Source organism: Pungitius pungitius, chromosome 9 (genome assembly GCF_949316345.1).
Source record: "Pungitius pungitius chromosome 9, fPunPun2.1, whole genome shotgun sequence".
Classification (NCBI taxonomy): domain Eukaryota; kingdom Metazoa; phylum Chordata; class Actinopteri; order Perciformes; family Gasterosteidae; genus Pungitius; species Pungitius pungitius.
The window spans coordinates 17,813,174-17,829,435 of record NC_084908.1 but is presented as its reverse complement, the minus strand read 5'-3'; the positions used below and the strand labels follow the sequence as shown (position 1 = coordinate 17,829,435).

Here is a 16,262-nt window from a genome sequence, read left to right as displayed (position 1 = left end):
TACTGTGCGTGAGAGTGTGTGTGTGCGTGTGTGTGTGTGTGTGTGTGTGTGTGTGTATGTGTGAGGGAAACTCTTTACATGTATTAGCGGTCGGTAACTTTTAGGAAGGCCGCAATCACTCAGTGAAGGTTTTTACTAAAGCAAGACAGTAAACATTTGACAAAATGTAAAAACAATATGATTCAGTGGCATTGCTTCACATGATCACATGTCATATACGTCGATTGTGAAATGGTGTTTCAGAAATCAATCCTATAGCACTATCAGGATTCTTTTCTATTTATTTCTAATTTAAAAACCAAATTAAATACAAGTAATCTCAGTTCTTTACTGTATTTACAACCACCTCACAGAGAAATTATGTGTGGGATTTACACTTAAGAAACATTTGGAAATATTTGTACCAGGTGGTCAAATCTCCTGAGATTGACAGTTCGGTATTAAGGTTTCAATTTCACTCTAAAATACACCCTTTCTAAAAGTAGTGCGTCTTCTAAGTCACTTATAAATCCCCATAAATACTAATAAGTCTACAAAAAAAAATGTGTATTTGATTTTCAAAATAAAGTAAGATGTGATTAGTAGCAGCAGATATGCATGTCATATATGTAGTTTAAATTGAATGTATATTACTGTTTTATTATGTATCACATTTACTAATTAATTGTTTAAATATGAGGAGGATAAATATTTATAACTATTCAAGACATACAGATATAATATCACAATCAACTGTTATTAATTATTATTATTAAATATATTTAGTTAAGAAACTTTTTGTTTTTTTTACTATCAATGGACATTTTTCACAGAGTTACATTACGAGAGGAAGAGACAGAAGCAGTTTAGTTGACTTTGCTTTCGTGCCTCCTGATGTGAAATTAACTCTGTGTCACACACAACCTGCTGGCCAGTGTGTGTTTGCTGTGAGGAGCAGATGGTGCCGATGGAGTCATCCTGACGTCACAAACGTCATCATCAATCTCTCTGTATCTTAAGGTAGACAAAGGGTTTTTTTTGTGCAAAAACAAAAACCTTTATGAATAAAAGAAAGTACGCAAAAGTATATGCTCCACAATGTGAGCATGTGCAGCAGTTCTCAAAAGATAAAGTGAAAGCAGACAAGTAGATGGTATTATCAATATGAATCCTGATATTTACACTGTATAGACACTAAATATGTATAAGAATTGGCTATTGATGGGGGAGAAATGCGTCTTTGCTTGAGTTTTCAGTATTGGAAAAAACTACTACAGAGAGGGAGGAATGATTGAGCAAATTGAGGACGTTTTTCTCTGTGAACCCCCACATTTAAAAGATCAGCTGCAGCTGAATTGTGACGGTGGAAGCTTAAAAAGAGGGCGTTCACGCCATTTACTACGGGAAAGGGTTTCCCTGGAATGTACTAAATTTAGCTTGGACCGACACACATTTTTATCAGCGACAATCTTACCCAGGAGTTACATCATTTGACATGAAATTATTTTTCTTAGCCGTCTAAATGATGAAAAGGGAATTGACACCTCACTTTGTTTCCTGCAGAGGTCAGTATCCCGCTCAGCTGCGTCTACACTACCCGAAAATACACAAAGAAGAATATTTTCTCACCCCGGAAGTGATATTAAGTTGTGATTAGCTTAACCCGGAAGTGAAGCCAAGTAACGACTTTCTTAACCCGGAAGTGATGCTAAACAACAAAAAAAGTTGCCGGGAAAACTGCCGCTCCGTCAAAGCGGCACCTGAAGTCGTGAAGGGAATTCTAAAACAGGAAAGTGCGTTTCTATCTCTGCAGAATAAAAACACTGCCGTGTCGCCCGTTGTCTCGGCCACTCGCCCACAGGCGATATGGACGAATATGACGAACTGTTCGAGATAGAGGACGACTTCGAGGACCAGTTCGCCGACGAGCTGGACGCGTTGGCTCAGCTGGAAGGTGAGGGGCGCGGTTTACAACCCGCAGCGGTTAAATGTAGAGTGAACTAACCATAGCAGGCGTTTTTCCATCATTCAGTTTGAACTGTTCAATTACGCTCCACAACCCGCAAACCTTCCCTGTGAACTTAAACCTATAGTCCAACCTGAGGTACCGAACGTTTACTATGAGATTACTTTACCTAACTTTCACTGACGTAACATTTGGGGGAAATCTTGTACTGAACGCTTGACTGCATTCATTTAACACTTTATTTGCAGACTAATGATACTAAACAAAACTACCGAATCTTTTTTTTTGTATACATATGTTTGTGTTACCAGCTGCAATATTAAAGTGACGTAACAATGATGCATCAATGATTATAATCCAGTAATATCCTCTGTATGATTCGCAAATGGACCATTCTGCATTCAGTAAGATGTACTACTACTAATACACTGCAAACCTCATCTCTATTCTATTTGCAACAGATGCCTTACAATAACCGTTGCAACACCCTGTTTGCTTTAAAATAATATATATATAATTACTTTTAGGGTTTTAGTAACCCATAGAATGACTATTCTCTCGGGCAGTCTATTTAGTTTTTTATGTCTGTAAGTTAAGTCTAACTAATGTTCAAATTTAAGTAAAACCAGTCCACCGTTTTGTTTTTCCACCTAAATGACTCGTGTGTCTGTCTTTTTGTCTTTTCTTGAATGGTTCAGGTGAATCGTCCTATCAGGGTAAAGGTCAGAAGCAGGTTCCAAAAAGCAACAATCCCGATGTTGAGCATCTGCTAGCCGATCCGTCCACCAGTGAGTTCACCCTCAGATCCCTCTGGCTCTTTTTATCCTTCATTGTGTTTGAGGTGTGTCCCTTCAGTCTGACTTTGCACCCGCAGCCCCGAAGGCCAAGCGGTCAAGGCAGGAAGCAAGAGTGTCCAAGCGTCTTTTCAACTCAATTCAGACTCAAGAGAGCAAAGCCCCGTCACAGAGTGATGACATCACACCGCCGTCCTCTCCGGAGCAGTATGAAACACCTGGCAACCACAGGTAGGAGAGACTTGGCCAGTGTTAAACACAGTGTGAGACCTCAGTAAAGGCAGATGTTTTGTGCATTACTTGGACAACTTGGTTTACATCTGGTGCATTTTTGGAAATGCACAAAAGCACTTGCGTGCCTGAGAGCTGCAGCTGGTAACTCCTCACCTGTGTGGTATTGGGCAATAAAAACATGTTTTTTGAATACTACAAACAAGATAATTTGCAGTATGGTGATTTGATAAGGAAATTAATCAGTTAACAGACAAACCAATGATGACAGTTGTGGTAATTATTATTAAGGGAGAATATTTGAAGTGGAAATACCACATTTGCTTTGTAACCTGTCGAATCTGAGGAATCTATGTTTTTCTAACTTAAACTCGGATACATAAAAGAACATGCACTTATGTTTGTGTGTTTCAGGTCGACCCCAGCCCTGTTGGATATTAGTGGCTTTGCATCAATCCCAGAGACTCCCCGGCGACCTCCGGCGGCGGCGGCAGCATCGCTGCGTGTGCTCAAGCGGCCTCCTTTGGAGGGAGAGTACATCAGTGTGACCGACTCGTCCGGGAGTCGGGTCTACCTCAGACAAACAGAAGACACGGGGACGAAGGTTAAAGTCCTCAGCACGCTTTTGTCATCATCTCGTCCTAAATACAGATTCATTTTGAGCAGCCGATATCAGGCCTGTATTTCATGTTTATTTTTTTGCGTTTGTGTGTCTCTCCCTCCCTCGCTCTCTCTCTCTCTGTATCTATCTATCTTTTTAGGTAGTAGACTGCAGACTGGTACCCAACTCCCATGGTGCCCTGGGGCTGCTGGTGATGCCCATAGGTGTGTTGAGAGAGCAGGAGGCAGAAAAGGTGAGAGACCAGGCTGCTTTTGTATGTTAATAATCTGCCTAGTTGTCTGCATAACAACTATTGATTCTCATTAATTACACAGCAATAGTTTCCTTAATTTTCCACGAGTAGCCAAATACAAAGAATAGAACGACTGTTTTCATGCAGAGTTGATCTGCATTAAAAAACAACAATATTTTTTATATTTTAAATTTTTTAAGTCTTAAGGAAAATATTTCTTAAAATGATGGAAGTGTAGGACATGGCGTTTTTAAATGATTTATTGATTTTGATAAATTATGATTACATTTTATAAATTAAATAACAAAATAAAATAAACCAATGAGCCCTTTTGTGCATAAACACTGTGTTTGATGTAATGTGTTGATGTACCTTCAGGTTGAATATCAGATCAACAAATAGATACTTTTTGAACCCCATGAGTGAACTTGAAGGCTCTTGAAATTGCAAGTTTTCTTCTCTTATCCTTCTCTTAAATTCTGCAGCGCCACCAGCGAATTATGGAAGAATCTCAGCGTGTCACAAGTCTACTGGCCAGGTAACGTATCGCATGTCACACACGCAGCGGCAGGAGAGTTTTTTTTTCTCTTTTTGAACCAGTGTCCCGTTCCAGCAGTGTGGACGACATTCATCCCGGCGAAGAGGACTACGATGCCGAAGACACGGAGGGACAAACTTCTCGACTGTGGGTGGACAGATTCTCTCCCCAACAGTACACAGAGCTTCTCAGTGATGACGTGAGTCATGTTTACACATGGATGCACACACTGAAGGAAACCTCTTTAAAGCTTAGCTAAACTCGGACTTTCTGCCAAAGTGCCTCATAGTGCTGCAGCACTCGTCCTTTATTTTTGAAGATTTTGTTTGTATTTTTTCGTTAAGAGGCATGGATGAATACATGATAGAAGATAAAGCTTTCCCTTTTCAAGAAGAGGGAAGTGTAATATATATATATATATATATATATATATATCTGTATCTCACTGATGCCAGCGGGGTCCCTGTTTCCTTCTAGTTTACCAACCGCTGTCTGCTCAAGTGGTTGAAACTTTGGGACACTGTAGTGTTTGGAAGGGAGAGGAAGTCCCGCCCTGTCCGCTCTGACAGGCAGGCTCCCAACCAGGACTCGTTCAAACCAAATCAAGCCAATCAGAATGCTAATCGCTTCAAGAGCAAGATGGAGGTGACGGAGGAGCTGCTGGAGGCCGAACTGGACCAGTTCAAGCGACCAAAGATCAAGGTGAACACACTTACTCCTGTCAGTGCAATTTCATTTGGATGACCTTTTACTTTTTAAGATATCACTTAATTTGTTCCTTCTCCAGGTGGCGTTGTTGTCTGGTCCTCCAGGTTTGGGTAAGACCACCCTGGCTCATGTCATAGCAAAGCATGCTGGGTACAACGTGGTGGAAATGAATGCCAGGTTAGACAAAACAAAAACAAAAAAAATGGCACAAGTAACAGCCGTGAATCACGAACCGCCTCTCTGTTGTGAACTCGGTGGGACTGTCTGTGCTTTTGTAGCGACGATCGCAGCGCAGAAGTGTTCCAGAAACGTATCGACACAGCCACGCAGATGAAGTCTGTTTTGGGATCCAATGAGCGGCCCAACTGCCTCATCATCGACGAGATTGACGGAGCGCCTGCAGTACGTTAACAGACACTCAGAACCGGTGGTGTGGTGGGGGGGGGACCCCGTCTCGAAGCACTCGGGCCTCCGTTATACGTGTTTTCATTCGCCATCTGTGTTGTTCGGCAGGCCGCCATCAACATCCTGTTAGCGGTGCTGAACAGAAAAGACGCCCCCGGTAGGGAGGCTGGTGCAGAGACTACAAAGAAGAAAAAGAAGAAGGAGACCATCCTGCTGCGGCCGATCATCTGCATCTGTAACGACCTGTAAGAGTGTTGGTACTTAATGCTAAACATGTGTCGATTTATAAAGTGTGATCTCTGCGGCCATGATCTGACTGCCTCTGTTTTCCCTTTGTAGATACGTTCCAGCTCTCAGACTGCTCAGGCAGCAGGCCTTCCTCCTGGTGTTCCCTCAGACTCAGCCTTCGCGGCTCACGCAGAGACTGGGAGAGGTCAGCACGCGCACACACACACACACACACACACACACACACCCAGGAACCACCCAGACCTTGATATAGAACGAGTACACAAGTTTGCAAACACACCAACAATCCAGTTTTTGTCTCCTAGATTTCCCTCCAGCAGGGAATGAAGGTGGACACGGGCACTCTGATGTCGCTGTGCGAGAAGACCGACAACGACATCCGGTCCTGCATCAACACGCTGCAGGTAGGAGGGACGTCTGGTTTGTGTTGCATGAGCGGGGATATATACACGAGGAAATGATTTCACTTGTTTTGCACAGTTCCTCCACGGTCGCGGCCACAAGCTGGTGAACTCCAAGACCATCCAGTGTGTCTCTGTGGGGCAGAAGGACCAGAACAAAGGCTTGTTCCATCTGTGGCAGGGAATCTTCCAGTTACAGCGTCCAAAACGGTACAGTGCGTCTACTAAGCTCAAGTTTAGTCAGACATTTTCACATCTGCAGTTTGTTATCATTATTATTGTTCTAGTATTTGGATCTTAATTTTAATTTGTTCATTTGTCTGTCCATCCATTAACTTCTGCATTTAGCTTGTTGAACTCTGCAGAAACTCATTAAATCAACAGTAGAGAGTTTTTATAGTAGTTCTAGGTCTGCCATGCTTTTATTTTGTATTTTGATCAGTGAGAATGAATGAAACAAGGTCCTCACAAGAGGATAAAATCTCACGCACATCAAAGGACACACTGCACAATCCTATCTGTGACTTCATTGTCTCACCTGTAATCTCTCTTTGCTTATTTGATCCCTACTAAGCGTTTAAATCTGTCCTTTCAGGAAGCGTATTGGTGAAGGCTTTGACGAGGCGCCGGGGTCAGGAGGCGGAGCTCAGAGGTTCCAGCACATTTTACATCTCGCTTCATCTAGTGGAGAGTACGAGAAGGTCTCCCAGGTAACGAACACGCCTCTTTAAGATCTTTGATCTTGATGCACAGGGAAGAAGACGTGTAACAAAACCGTTAAGCCGCACACTATAAAACTCTCCTCTATGATGTCTTCTCCTCAGGGTCTGTATGAAAATTACCTGTCCATGCGCGTGAGGGACCCCAACCTGCACGGCGTGTGTGAGGCTCTGGACTGGCTGTCCTTCTCAGACAGGTTGAACCATGTGATTCTGCACGGGCAGAACTTCACTCTGATGAGATACCTGCCCTTCCTGTCCGTCACGTTCCACTTCCTGTTTGCCCACACGCACGTGCCCCGCATCATTTATCCACACAGCCAGTACGAGGTAGGAATCACCGACACACACCTGATGATGATGATGATGATCAAATATTCTGACAATATAAATATTTCGCATGGAAATGTGGCAAATTGTATGAAAATGAATAATGCATGAATGACAAACTGATCAGCTGAGATTATTCTGTCCTCCAGGCCTCCTCCCGGCTCCTCAGCAGCAGGAACGCTTTGTCCACCATGTTGGCCGACATCCCAGCATGCATCAGAGCGAGGATCAGCCAGCTCAACCTGTCCCTCGATATACTTACGCTTCTCCTCGACATCATCTGTCCCAAACTACGGCCCGTATGAGAAACCCTGTTCAGTAGACCTGTGCATGTGTGTTATTGTAGTCGCTGGGATCCTGAAGTAGAGACGATAACACCACAGTTATGTAGAGCTGTGCAGAATCATTCACATCCTGTTTACTTAAAGAGGTTAAAGACCTCACTGCCCCCCCCCTCCAATTTACACTCCCTGGGAACTTTATTAGATACCAGTGAAATGAATGTAATCACAATGTCAACAAAGTTTAAAGATAATTTTAATCTTTTTTTATTGGGACTTCGTCTGAATGAAATGCTGCATGAAGTTATCAAAACTCAGATTTTAATCTCTCTCTCTCTCCAGGTGAATCCACAGCTGTTCAGCAGCAGGGAGAAGGAGCAGATGCACGAGCTGATCAACACCATGTTGGCATACAACCTCTCATACCGGCAGGACCGCACGCCCGAGGGGCAGTACACCTACATCCTGGAGCCGTGAGTGCACAAACACACATCTTGTGCATTGCGTGTGGACACATGCAGGGCAGATGTGTGTTCTTGGGGGGGGGAGGGGAGGGGGCTGAAGGTCATTGCTCTTGTCCACCCTGTGGGGCTCTGCATGCAGGCTTAGAGCGTAATCCCCTTAACTCCTGGTGTGTGTGTGTGTTTCGAAGGTAGTTGCTTGGGAACAGAGTAGCAAGCTGGTGGGAAGGCAGGTGAAAAACATTAGTCTGTGAGGTTTGACACATTGAAACCGTAAAACTGGGGGGGGGAAGAAGTTTTTAGGGTTAGGGTTACACGATAAGAAATATCGAGGTATGTCATAATAAAAAGAAAAGCTGGACGGAGCAGAACTCGGCAGGTTTTGGTTCAAAGAGGCGCGTTAAACTTCCCGGCGGCAGGACGACACGGCTCTCGGTGCGCGTCGGTCATGCCGCCCCGGGTGGAGGCGGGCCCCCAGAGGGCCTCCTTCCTGCAGGCTCGCTGTGACAACGTGCTGGTCACCAACGACTGGGGGCTGCCTCTGGTTTTGGCTCTGCTGCTGCTGCTGCTGGTCTACGCCTTCCTGTACCTCCCGTCTCTGGCGCACCACAACGCCTCCCTCTGAAAGCCTCGCGGATGAAAGCTCGGAGCACAGCTGTGGGGATGTAAACAGACGCGCCGAGGCCCGTCGGAGTTAATTTGATTGGACAGCTTTTTTTGTTTTTGGAAGTGTCTGTTGATTGGTCGGACTGCGGAATTGTTGAGGTGGGCTGGTTTTGGAGGCGGGACATGCAGGAAAAAAAGAGCAGTAAACCTGAACTCAATTTATTACAAATGAATCTTTTCGCCATCGTTTGCTTTAATGTGGAACTTCTGTCTCTGAGATTAATGTAATTAAAGATGAAACATTCAGACCGAGCTAAAGTAGATGGACTTTGGAAGTTAGATTGTGGATAACAATAATTCAACATGATAATTACCATAACCACATCGTCATGAATTGTATTGCTCTGTATGTGGGTGCATGTGAACGTAGTTTATACCCAAATGAATTTATTTTATTCTGTATAATTTCACATTAAATTTTCCATAAGTTTATTTCAAATGTCAAGCATAATCAAAGAATACAAAAAAGACATCAACTTTTTATATATATATATATATATATATATATATATAGCATTATTCATACTACACATGGTTGCCTGTGCTATCCATAAGTGAAAGTACTTAATATTAGTTGCATTATTGTAACCCAGTTGAACCATCCAATCAGCTTTTTGTGTTTGTGCTGCCGATAACATCCCCTCATTGTGTAGTGATGACGTGTCACAGTCTCATTGTTGATTAGAATGTTATACTTGTTATATTTGTGTGTGTGTGTGTTGGAGAGGGGTCAGCACTAAGAGGATTACGGTTTTAGAGATTCAGGGTTTTGTGGAAAACATAAATTGTGGCACCAATAGAGGAACCGAAAAGTTGTGATTTGAACCATGTGTTTTGTTTTGTGCGGAGCATTCACTCCCCGTGTGTGTGTGTGCGTGCAGGCGTGTCGAGGACGTGGTGCGGTTTCCGGGGCTTCCGCCGCGCCGCCAGCTGACGTATCAGGCCAAACAAACCATCAGCAGAGAGATGGAGCAGGAGAAGATGAGGAGAGCCGAGCAGCTGATGCTGCAGCGAAACCCCCCGACGGCGAGAGCGGTTTTAGATTGTTTGTGTTCATCTCCGCACGCCGGACCTCCAGTCAACAACCTAACGCGTTCACTCGCCTGCTGTGCGTAGGTCAAGCAAAGAGAGGCCGAGAAGAAGAGCGCCGGCCCCACATCCACCAGGAACCATCAGCAGAGGCTGGAGAACATCGTCAAACAGGCCACGGTGGAGATCAGGGTGAGACACGCATGGATTCCCTCAAGCACCAGCCATGGACTAAATATTAACGCCATTTTGATGGATCAGCTGTATGACCAGTACTGAGCTTCCCATAGTTGACCTTCAGACCCTCTGTGGCTGCAGCCTTAATGGTTCAGGAATAGAATGAACCTCTAGAGGGCAGAAAGGAGGCTGCTGGGAAGCCTCCGTGGGGAAATCGGGGTTAATTAGAGATGGTGTGTGTGTGTGTGTGTTCGTGTGTGTGTGTGTGTGACCTCATTGGCGGCTCTCGTTTTTTTTTTCGTGTCTTACAGCCGGAGGTGGATTTCTTTGGTCGAGCCGTCGTCCCCAGACCCCAGAAACCGCCGCCCACCTCAGAGACCGGTACAGTACGCGCTTTGCACCACGTGACACTCGGACGCATTCAAATCACTCGCGTTTCTGAAAGCGCTGCATTACTGAAGTGGTGGGGGGCGGGGGGCATTTGTGGGTCAAAGGAGGATCAGCGGTGGGGCGAGCAGCCCCCCCCCCGTTCACTTTGACCCGCTTCATTAATCAAAGCGAGCGCTTCACGTGAAGATTGTTTGACTCAAGCTTTGACATCGCGCTGCACTCATTGTTGATTATTTTAAGCCGTTCTCGAAGCCAAAGGTGAACCAGAAAAAACAGAAATTTAGGTTATTTAATCAGGAGAGAGCTCCAAATCCTCAGGGTTTTTTCTCTTTAGAGGATTAGATTAGAACCAAATCGATTAGTTGATCAAAATAATCTGACAGTTTTAAAAAAAATCCTTTAATTGTTTAAGTAATGCTGGAGCATGCTCAAGATGTGGGTATTTGTTTTCTTTCTTAAGGAATATTAGTCGAGGAGATGACATGCTATTATAATAAATATTGATGAGTGCATTAGCAAAGGTATTATATGTTAATTAATTTATGAAAATACTTTAGGTTGCTTTCAGAGATTAATCCTCTTATAGACGACCAGTCGTGGGTCCACTTCTTGTCATTCAGCAGTGCGGTCTCTAAATCTCTATGTAGATTACACTTATTTCACCGTTTTTTTATTTAAAATGTCAGTTATTGTCGTGGAAATTCATGACTTGCAGTGCCCGTTTTATCCACCGCACCAAAAACACTCGAGAAACAGACTTGACAATAAACATGGTACAGATTCTTTAAAAAAAAAAAGAAAAATTGTCTTTCCTTGTGTTCTCAGGTGAGAAGTGTGTCGTCTTTTCTATGGGGAAGGCGGTGGGCAACAGTGACGTGTGGTTCCGCTTCAACGAGGGCATGTCCAACGCTGTGAGACGAAATGTCTACATCCGGGAACTACTGTAACACGCACACGCACGCACACACACACGTACGCGACCTCTCGCTGTTACGCGTGTAAGCGCTTCAGTGAATAAAGAAATCCAGCTGTTAAATTCAAAACCGTCTTTATTTTGATCGACAGTGTAAAGAGCCAATAAAAACGTGGTGTTGAACATTTCTCAGCAGTCCATGAAAACAAACCTCTAGAAAGCTACTCAGTGCTGCACGCTCACACACACAGACACACACACACACACACACACATGCGTCTTTACACCAATTAAAAGCATTCAGGAGTCTCCCAATAAATAAACATGATAGCAATAATATGTGCATGTGTGAGAGAGAGAGGGGGAGGGGGGCTAGTGCAGCGGGGGTGCATGGTTCTTTAGTTTATGTGTGTCTGTGTGGGCGTGTGTTTACATGTTTGCGTGTGTGTGACCCCATTAGAGGATCACACACTTGCCCTTCTCCACCCAGGGGTTGGCTCTCATCAGCTCAGGGTTCAGAAATGGATCTTCACAAACACAGCCCTCGATCCACTTCACCAGCCTGGGGAGGAAAAAAAAGATGCTGTGAGCACGAATCTGAGCCGCAATACTTTAGTGTGTGTGTGTGTGTGCGCGTTTGTTTGTGTATCGCACACTCACTCGGTAACAGTGATGGAGGATTTCTCTCTGTTGATTGCCAGCTGATACTGAAGGCTTTCCACTTCTCTCCTCATCTGTGGAACGTCTAACTCCTCCATGATGCTACTGCTGCTGCTCACACACACACACACACACACACAAAGAAACGCAAATCAAACAAGTTTAAATAAAGTAAAAATTCCCTTTCTACCGTTGAACACATAATTTGTCATTTTGATGCCACAGGGCTTTTGAAACCTCGTGATGCAGCGCGGCATCATGGGAGTTCCCAGCCCATTGCAGGAAGCTTTCTTTCCCAGTTAGAATGACTTAAGAGGTCTCCTCCTCCCAGAACTACCTAACTCAGCGTAACCCCCCCCCCCTCCCCAAATCAAGCAGTTTTGCTTTAAAAGGCTCTGTCACGGGTGAGCTGACGTTTGATTAGCTTGTTTCTGAGAAACCCCCCCAAAAACAAACTCATCCAGTTAAATAACTAACAAGATCCGAGGCGGTTTATCATTAAGAAAGTGGTCTAAACCTCGATGAACACAACATGGATGTTAGCCCTGAGGTGACCAAATGAAACATAAAAACAAAAAAACATGTAAATATTTGGGTTGATAAAATACTATTATAACTATAACAAAAAAATGTATAAAGGCTAGATTGCAGACGCTGGAGAGGGTAAAAGCACACTTTCATATTTTGATATTTGCTGTCAAAAAGCCACATAAGCCCACATTAAAAAGACCAAAACCATAGATGTTATTTTTTTATATAAATCTGTAAAATAAGTTTAAAATGTTTCATTTTTTTTACATGTCAAATACTCTTAATACTAATAAACTGTTCATACGGGGGGATTAACACACATTCAAACTGAACATTATGACCTGCTTTAGTGATTAATTCATCTAAGTGTTTGACTGCATTGGTTGTTTTTACCCGGTGAACCCACATTAAATTGGCAGCATGTACACTTACACAAATGTACAAATAGGTGAAATGCAGTCGATGGACACACGCAGTCACTGTAGCACACATTAATGTAGCATCCAGTCCACCGTATCACAACCATTCAAAGGAATGTGGAGTACAGGATGTGCAGGAATGTTCTTTTTTGTATAAATGACTACGGTTTTCTTTTTTTTTTTTTTAAGCAAGTACCCTGGCAGTGTATTTGTACTTATTGTAAAGTGTGCCCCACCCTGCCACGGGCCACATTAGAGCCGAGAGAGAGAGAGCGAGAGAGCCAAGATGAGTGCTCCGGCTGACCGGGGATCAGTTAAGTCTTTTCCATTGGCAACTGTCTCCTCCTCTTTTTCTAATGGCCCTGAGTACGTCTGACTGTCTCCTCCACCAGCATCCACCGTCTCACGACCAGCCAGCTGTTCCATTAAAAAAAAAAATGGCCATCATTTCATTCTAACATCCTCTCCGTCGCGCTGCGTCATTCTGTGGCTGCCGATCGGCAACATTTCATTTAAAACGTCGGCGTGTTTGATTTTTCATTGTGTGTCAATCGAAACGCTTAACAACCCCCCCCCCCCCCCACACACACACACACACACAACCGCTCTTACCGTCGGGGCCTACCGGAGGAGGACCGCGGGTCGAGTTCTGCGCGCGGCCGGCTGATGGAGGACGCAGACGGGGGCTTCGAAGGCGACAACAGCGGCCGGTCGAAGGAGTTTGGAGGAGTCCTGCTTCGGTGCAGCAGCAGCAGGAGGAGGAGGAGGAGGAGGCTGTGCGCGCGTGCGTGCGGGTGCGCGCGCTCCACTGGATGAGAGATGCGGAGGAGGAGAAGGACGCGGCGGCTTTGGTTTGACAGTCAAACGAAGACGCTCCCGAGTGGAAACCCGGACGCACGCAAACGAGGCGGAGCGGAGGGACACGCAAACGAGGACACGCAAATGAGGGCACGCTCCTGCTTTTTTTTCTCTTCCTTTAAGTCAGATGACCGGATGTGGTGATAATAGCCTGGAACGGTTTCCCCTGAGAACTGTGCCAAAATTAGAAAAGAGGTTTATGAACAAAGTAGAAAGGAAAAATACAGAGTACGGACAAACATCTCCAAATCTCAAGTCCACGTCGCTCAAGTTTATTCAGCCATTCAGGGCTCTGCTGCTTTTGAAAGAATAAGGAACTTGAGCCTCCCAAATGGCGTTATCAAGGAGGCTGATTTATGGGTGTTGCTCCTGGTGCAATAGTTAATGTTCACAACCAGTGCTAGAAAAACATTCAACTTCCCCTTCCACCCCCCCAAGAGATTAAACAAATCTAAGGGATGGGTTAAACAAATCAAGCTTTGAACACATTCAAATGAGGCCATTTGAATGAATCCAGCCAACATCCATGTACAAGACCCTGGAAAAGTGGGAAAAATTATAGAAATATATGAACCCAAAGAGAACAGCGGATACCAATAATTCAAACAAACATTTAATCAATGACAATGTTTTTATTCAGAGTGGGCAGTGACTAGTCACGTCAACCTAGTTCCACTAGTCCATCTTGGTTACGGACTATTCATTAATTTATTTTTTGTACAAAAACGCTCCAGGGAGGCAGTCATCTGGCGTTGAAGCATCCGATAAGAGACGTACTAGACAACCAGTCGTAGGCAGGACTGCGTGGCTTCTTTCTTCATCAGCAATGCATCTGCCTGTAAAATAAATTCACTGTTTTATGTCAAGTTAAGACTCCAGTGACATGATCACGCATCTACCACAGGAGCCTCAGAATAAAGTTAGAATCAGGAGCTGCAGTGCAGCTCTCATAGTAGATGTCAGAAAAGTAATTTGATTTGAACATCACAGGCGACAAGATTCACAAATGCCAACAAATAAAGACTCACCAGATCTAAAAGCCAACGAGATGCTTGGTCAACTTTGATGTCAGAACCAGCCTCTCAATTTTGTCCATAGTGCGCCAAAATATTTACCTGTAGCCATTAAGGAAAAAGTTAAAAATGGGAAACTTAAGGCAGAAACCACACTGTAAACTAATAAAAGCCTCAGAATAAAGTCAAAATCAGAAGCTGCAGAGCAGCTCTCATAGTAGATGTCAGAAAAGTAATTTGATTTGAACATCACAGGCGACAAGATTCACAAATGCCAACAAATAAAGACTCACCAGATCTGAAAGCCAACGAGATGCTTTGTCAACTTTTGATGTCGGAACGGTCTGTTCCAGCCCCTCATTTTTGTTCAGAGTGCTTGGAAATACCTGCAGACATTAAGGGAAAAGAATAGTTAGAAATGGCTGATTTAAGGCAGAAAACTACACTAAACCAATAGAAGCCTCAGAATAAAGTTAGAATCAGGAGCTGCAGTGCAGCTCTCATAGTAGATGTCAGAAAAGTAATTTGATTTGAACATCACAGGCAAAAAATGTTTCAAATACCAATCAATCATTTGAAAAGACTCACCAGATCTGAACGTCAACGAGATGCTTTCTCAACTTTGATGTCAGAACCCTCTGTTCCAGCCTCTCATTTCTGTTCAGAGTGCATGGAATTATTTCACCTGCAGACATTAATGCAAAAGAATAGTTAGAAATTGAATATTTAAGGCAGAAACTACATTGTAAACAATAGAAGCCTCAGAATAAAGTTAGAATCAGGAGCTGCAGTGCAGCTCTCATAGTAGATGTCAGAAAAGTAATTTGATTTGAACATCACAGGCAAAACATTTTTAAATGCCAATCATTTGAAAAGACTCACCAGATCTGAAAGCTAGAGAGACACTGTGCATAAGAAGCTCGATGTCTGGAGACTTCATCCTAACCTGCAGCAATTATGGAGAGATGGGAAAGGTGTTAGAAAGTGAAATCTGCCCTGATATACAAATAAAGAGCCTCAGAAAAAAAAACTGTACAGATTTGAACACCAATTGATCATCAGATATTAGACAAATTAACACTATTAAAAAAAAGGAGATCGCAAGATTGTACGGATAACTACATAATGCTGTATTTGAAGAGTCTGCTATTGGGAAATATTTTCATTCTAACGAACACGCGGGTGAAGACCCACATGTTCACGAAATCGCTCAAGAACAGTTTGGACTTTAACCAAAACGTTTAACAAGTGGTGTAATTACTTTACTTTATATCAATACGGTTACACGTCACAAGTTTTAGAAGTTGAAGCACCACGTGGCAGCCCTGGCCCTGGCTAGCCACGTGTTGCGATTGAAACCAACGCTAAAGGTTAGCATCCATGGTTAGCATACACGGTGAGCACGTCAGCAACTCGATACTCACTTCCTTAACCGGTCTGGTTTCTTTCACGTACACAGGCCCCGCGCTGGTTGTCTTTGCTGCCGGGGGGTTACGTTAGCTGGCTGCAGCATGTCGAGAATACACGCGTGGGTCTCTCTCGGCGTGTGTGGTGTGTGTGGTGGACAAAGTTCTGCACGTTCTGCCCAGCTGCGCCAGAGAAAATGTACTTATACGGCTTCCGTCCAAGCGGAAGTCCCGCCCCTTTCTGGGCTATCTAGGGGGCGGGCGGGTTAGCTTCCCCGCTAACT

At 44.0% G+C, this 16,262-nt stretch overlaps 2 protein-coding genes and 4 non-coding genes across 7 annotated transcripts; 1 reads left to right on the top strand and 5 right to left on the bottom strand.

Annotated features, from left to right (window-relative positions):
• The first annotated feature begins 1,691 nt into the window (after positions 1-1,691).
• Positions 1,692-11,146, top strand: chtf18 (CTF18, chromosome transmission fidelity factor 18 homolog (S. cerevisiae)). 2 transcript variants are annotated; one of them, XM_062564789.1, is made up of 22 exons: positions 1,692-1,933; positions 2,644-2,733; positions 2,820-2,970; positions 3,385-3,574; positions 3,732-3,824; positions 4,310-4,362; positions 4,438-4,561; positions 4,840-5,064; positions 5,150-5,247; positions 5,349-5,472; positions 5,584-5,720; positions 5,815-5,908; positions 6,030-6,128; positions 6,205-6,335; positions 6,721-6,835; positions 6,950-7,174; positions 7,324-7,473; positions 7,798-7,928; positions 9,464-9,608; positions 9,705-9,803; positions 10,100-10,169; positions 11,004-11,146. In XM_062564789.1, the coding sequence occupies exons 1-22, from the start codon at positions 1,846-1,848 to the stop codon at positions 11,123-11,125; spliced, it is 2,754 nt and encodes a 917-aa protein (XP_062420773.1). In that variant the 5' UTR covers positions 1,692-1,845; the 3' UTR covers positions 11,126-11,146. The 2 variants fall into 2 exon arrangements, 1 of the variants encoding a protein (XP_062420773.1); XR_009956972.1 differs by lacking the exon at positions 11,004-11,146 and having other exon boundaries at positions 4,441-4,561; positions 9,464-9,803.
• Positions 11,147-11,209: 63 nt separating this feature from the next.
• On the bottom strand, positions 11,210-13,657 carry LOC119217374 (guanine nucleotide-binding protein G(I)/G(S)/G(O) subunit gamma-13-like). The gene is made up of 3 exons (XM_037470896.2): positions 13,314-13,657; positions 11,752-11,859; positions 11,210-11,653 (listed from the first exon to the last, which is right to left on the bottom strand). Exons 2-3 carry the CDS (start codon positions 11,847-11,849, stop codon positions 11,548-11,550), a joined length of 204 nt encoding a protein of 67 aa, XP_037326793.1. The 5' UTR covers positions 11,850-11,859; positions 13,314-13,657; the 3' UTR covers positions 11,210-11,547.
• An 806-nt stretch (positions 13,658-14,463) lies between these two features.
• LOC119218682 (small nucleolar RNA SNORD60) lies at positions 14,464-14,552 on the bottom strand. Its single transcript, XR_005120409.1, has one exon. It is a non-coding gene; the product is annotated as a small nucleolar RNA SNORD60 (small nucleolar RNA).
• A 189-nt stretch (positions 14,553-14,741) lies between these two features.
• LOC119218683 (small nucleolar RNA SNORD60) lies at positions 14,742-14,830 on the bottom strand. Its single transcript, XR_005120410.1, has one exon. It is a non-coding gene; the product is annotated as a small nucleolar RNA SNORD60 (small nucleolar RNA).
• A 199-nt stretch (positions 14,831-15,029) lies between these two features.
• LOC119218680 (small nucleolar RNA SNORD60) lies at positions 15,030-15,118 on the bottom strand. Its single transcript, XR_005120407.1, has one exon. It is a non-coding gene; the product is annotated as a small nucleolar RNA SNORD60 (small nucleolar RNA).
• Positions 15,119-15,328: 210 nt separating this feature from the next.
• On the bottom strand, positions 15,329-15,417 carry LOC119218688 (small nucleolar RNA SNORD60). The gene has a single exon (XR_005120415.1). It is a non-coding gene; the product is annotated as a small nucleolar RNA SNORD60 (small nucleolar RNA).
• Positions 15,418-16,262: the final 845 nt, after the last annotated feature.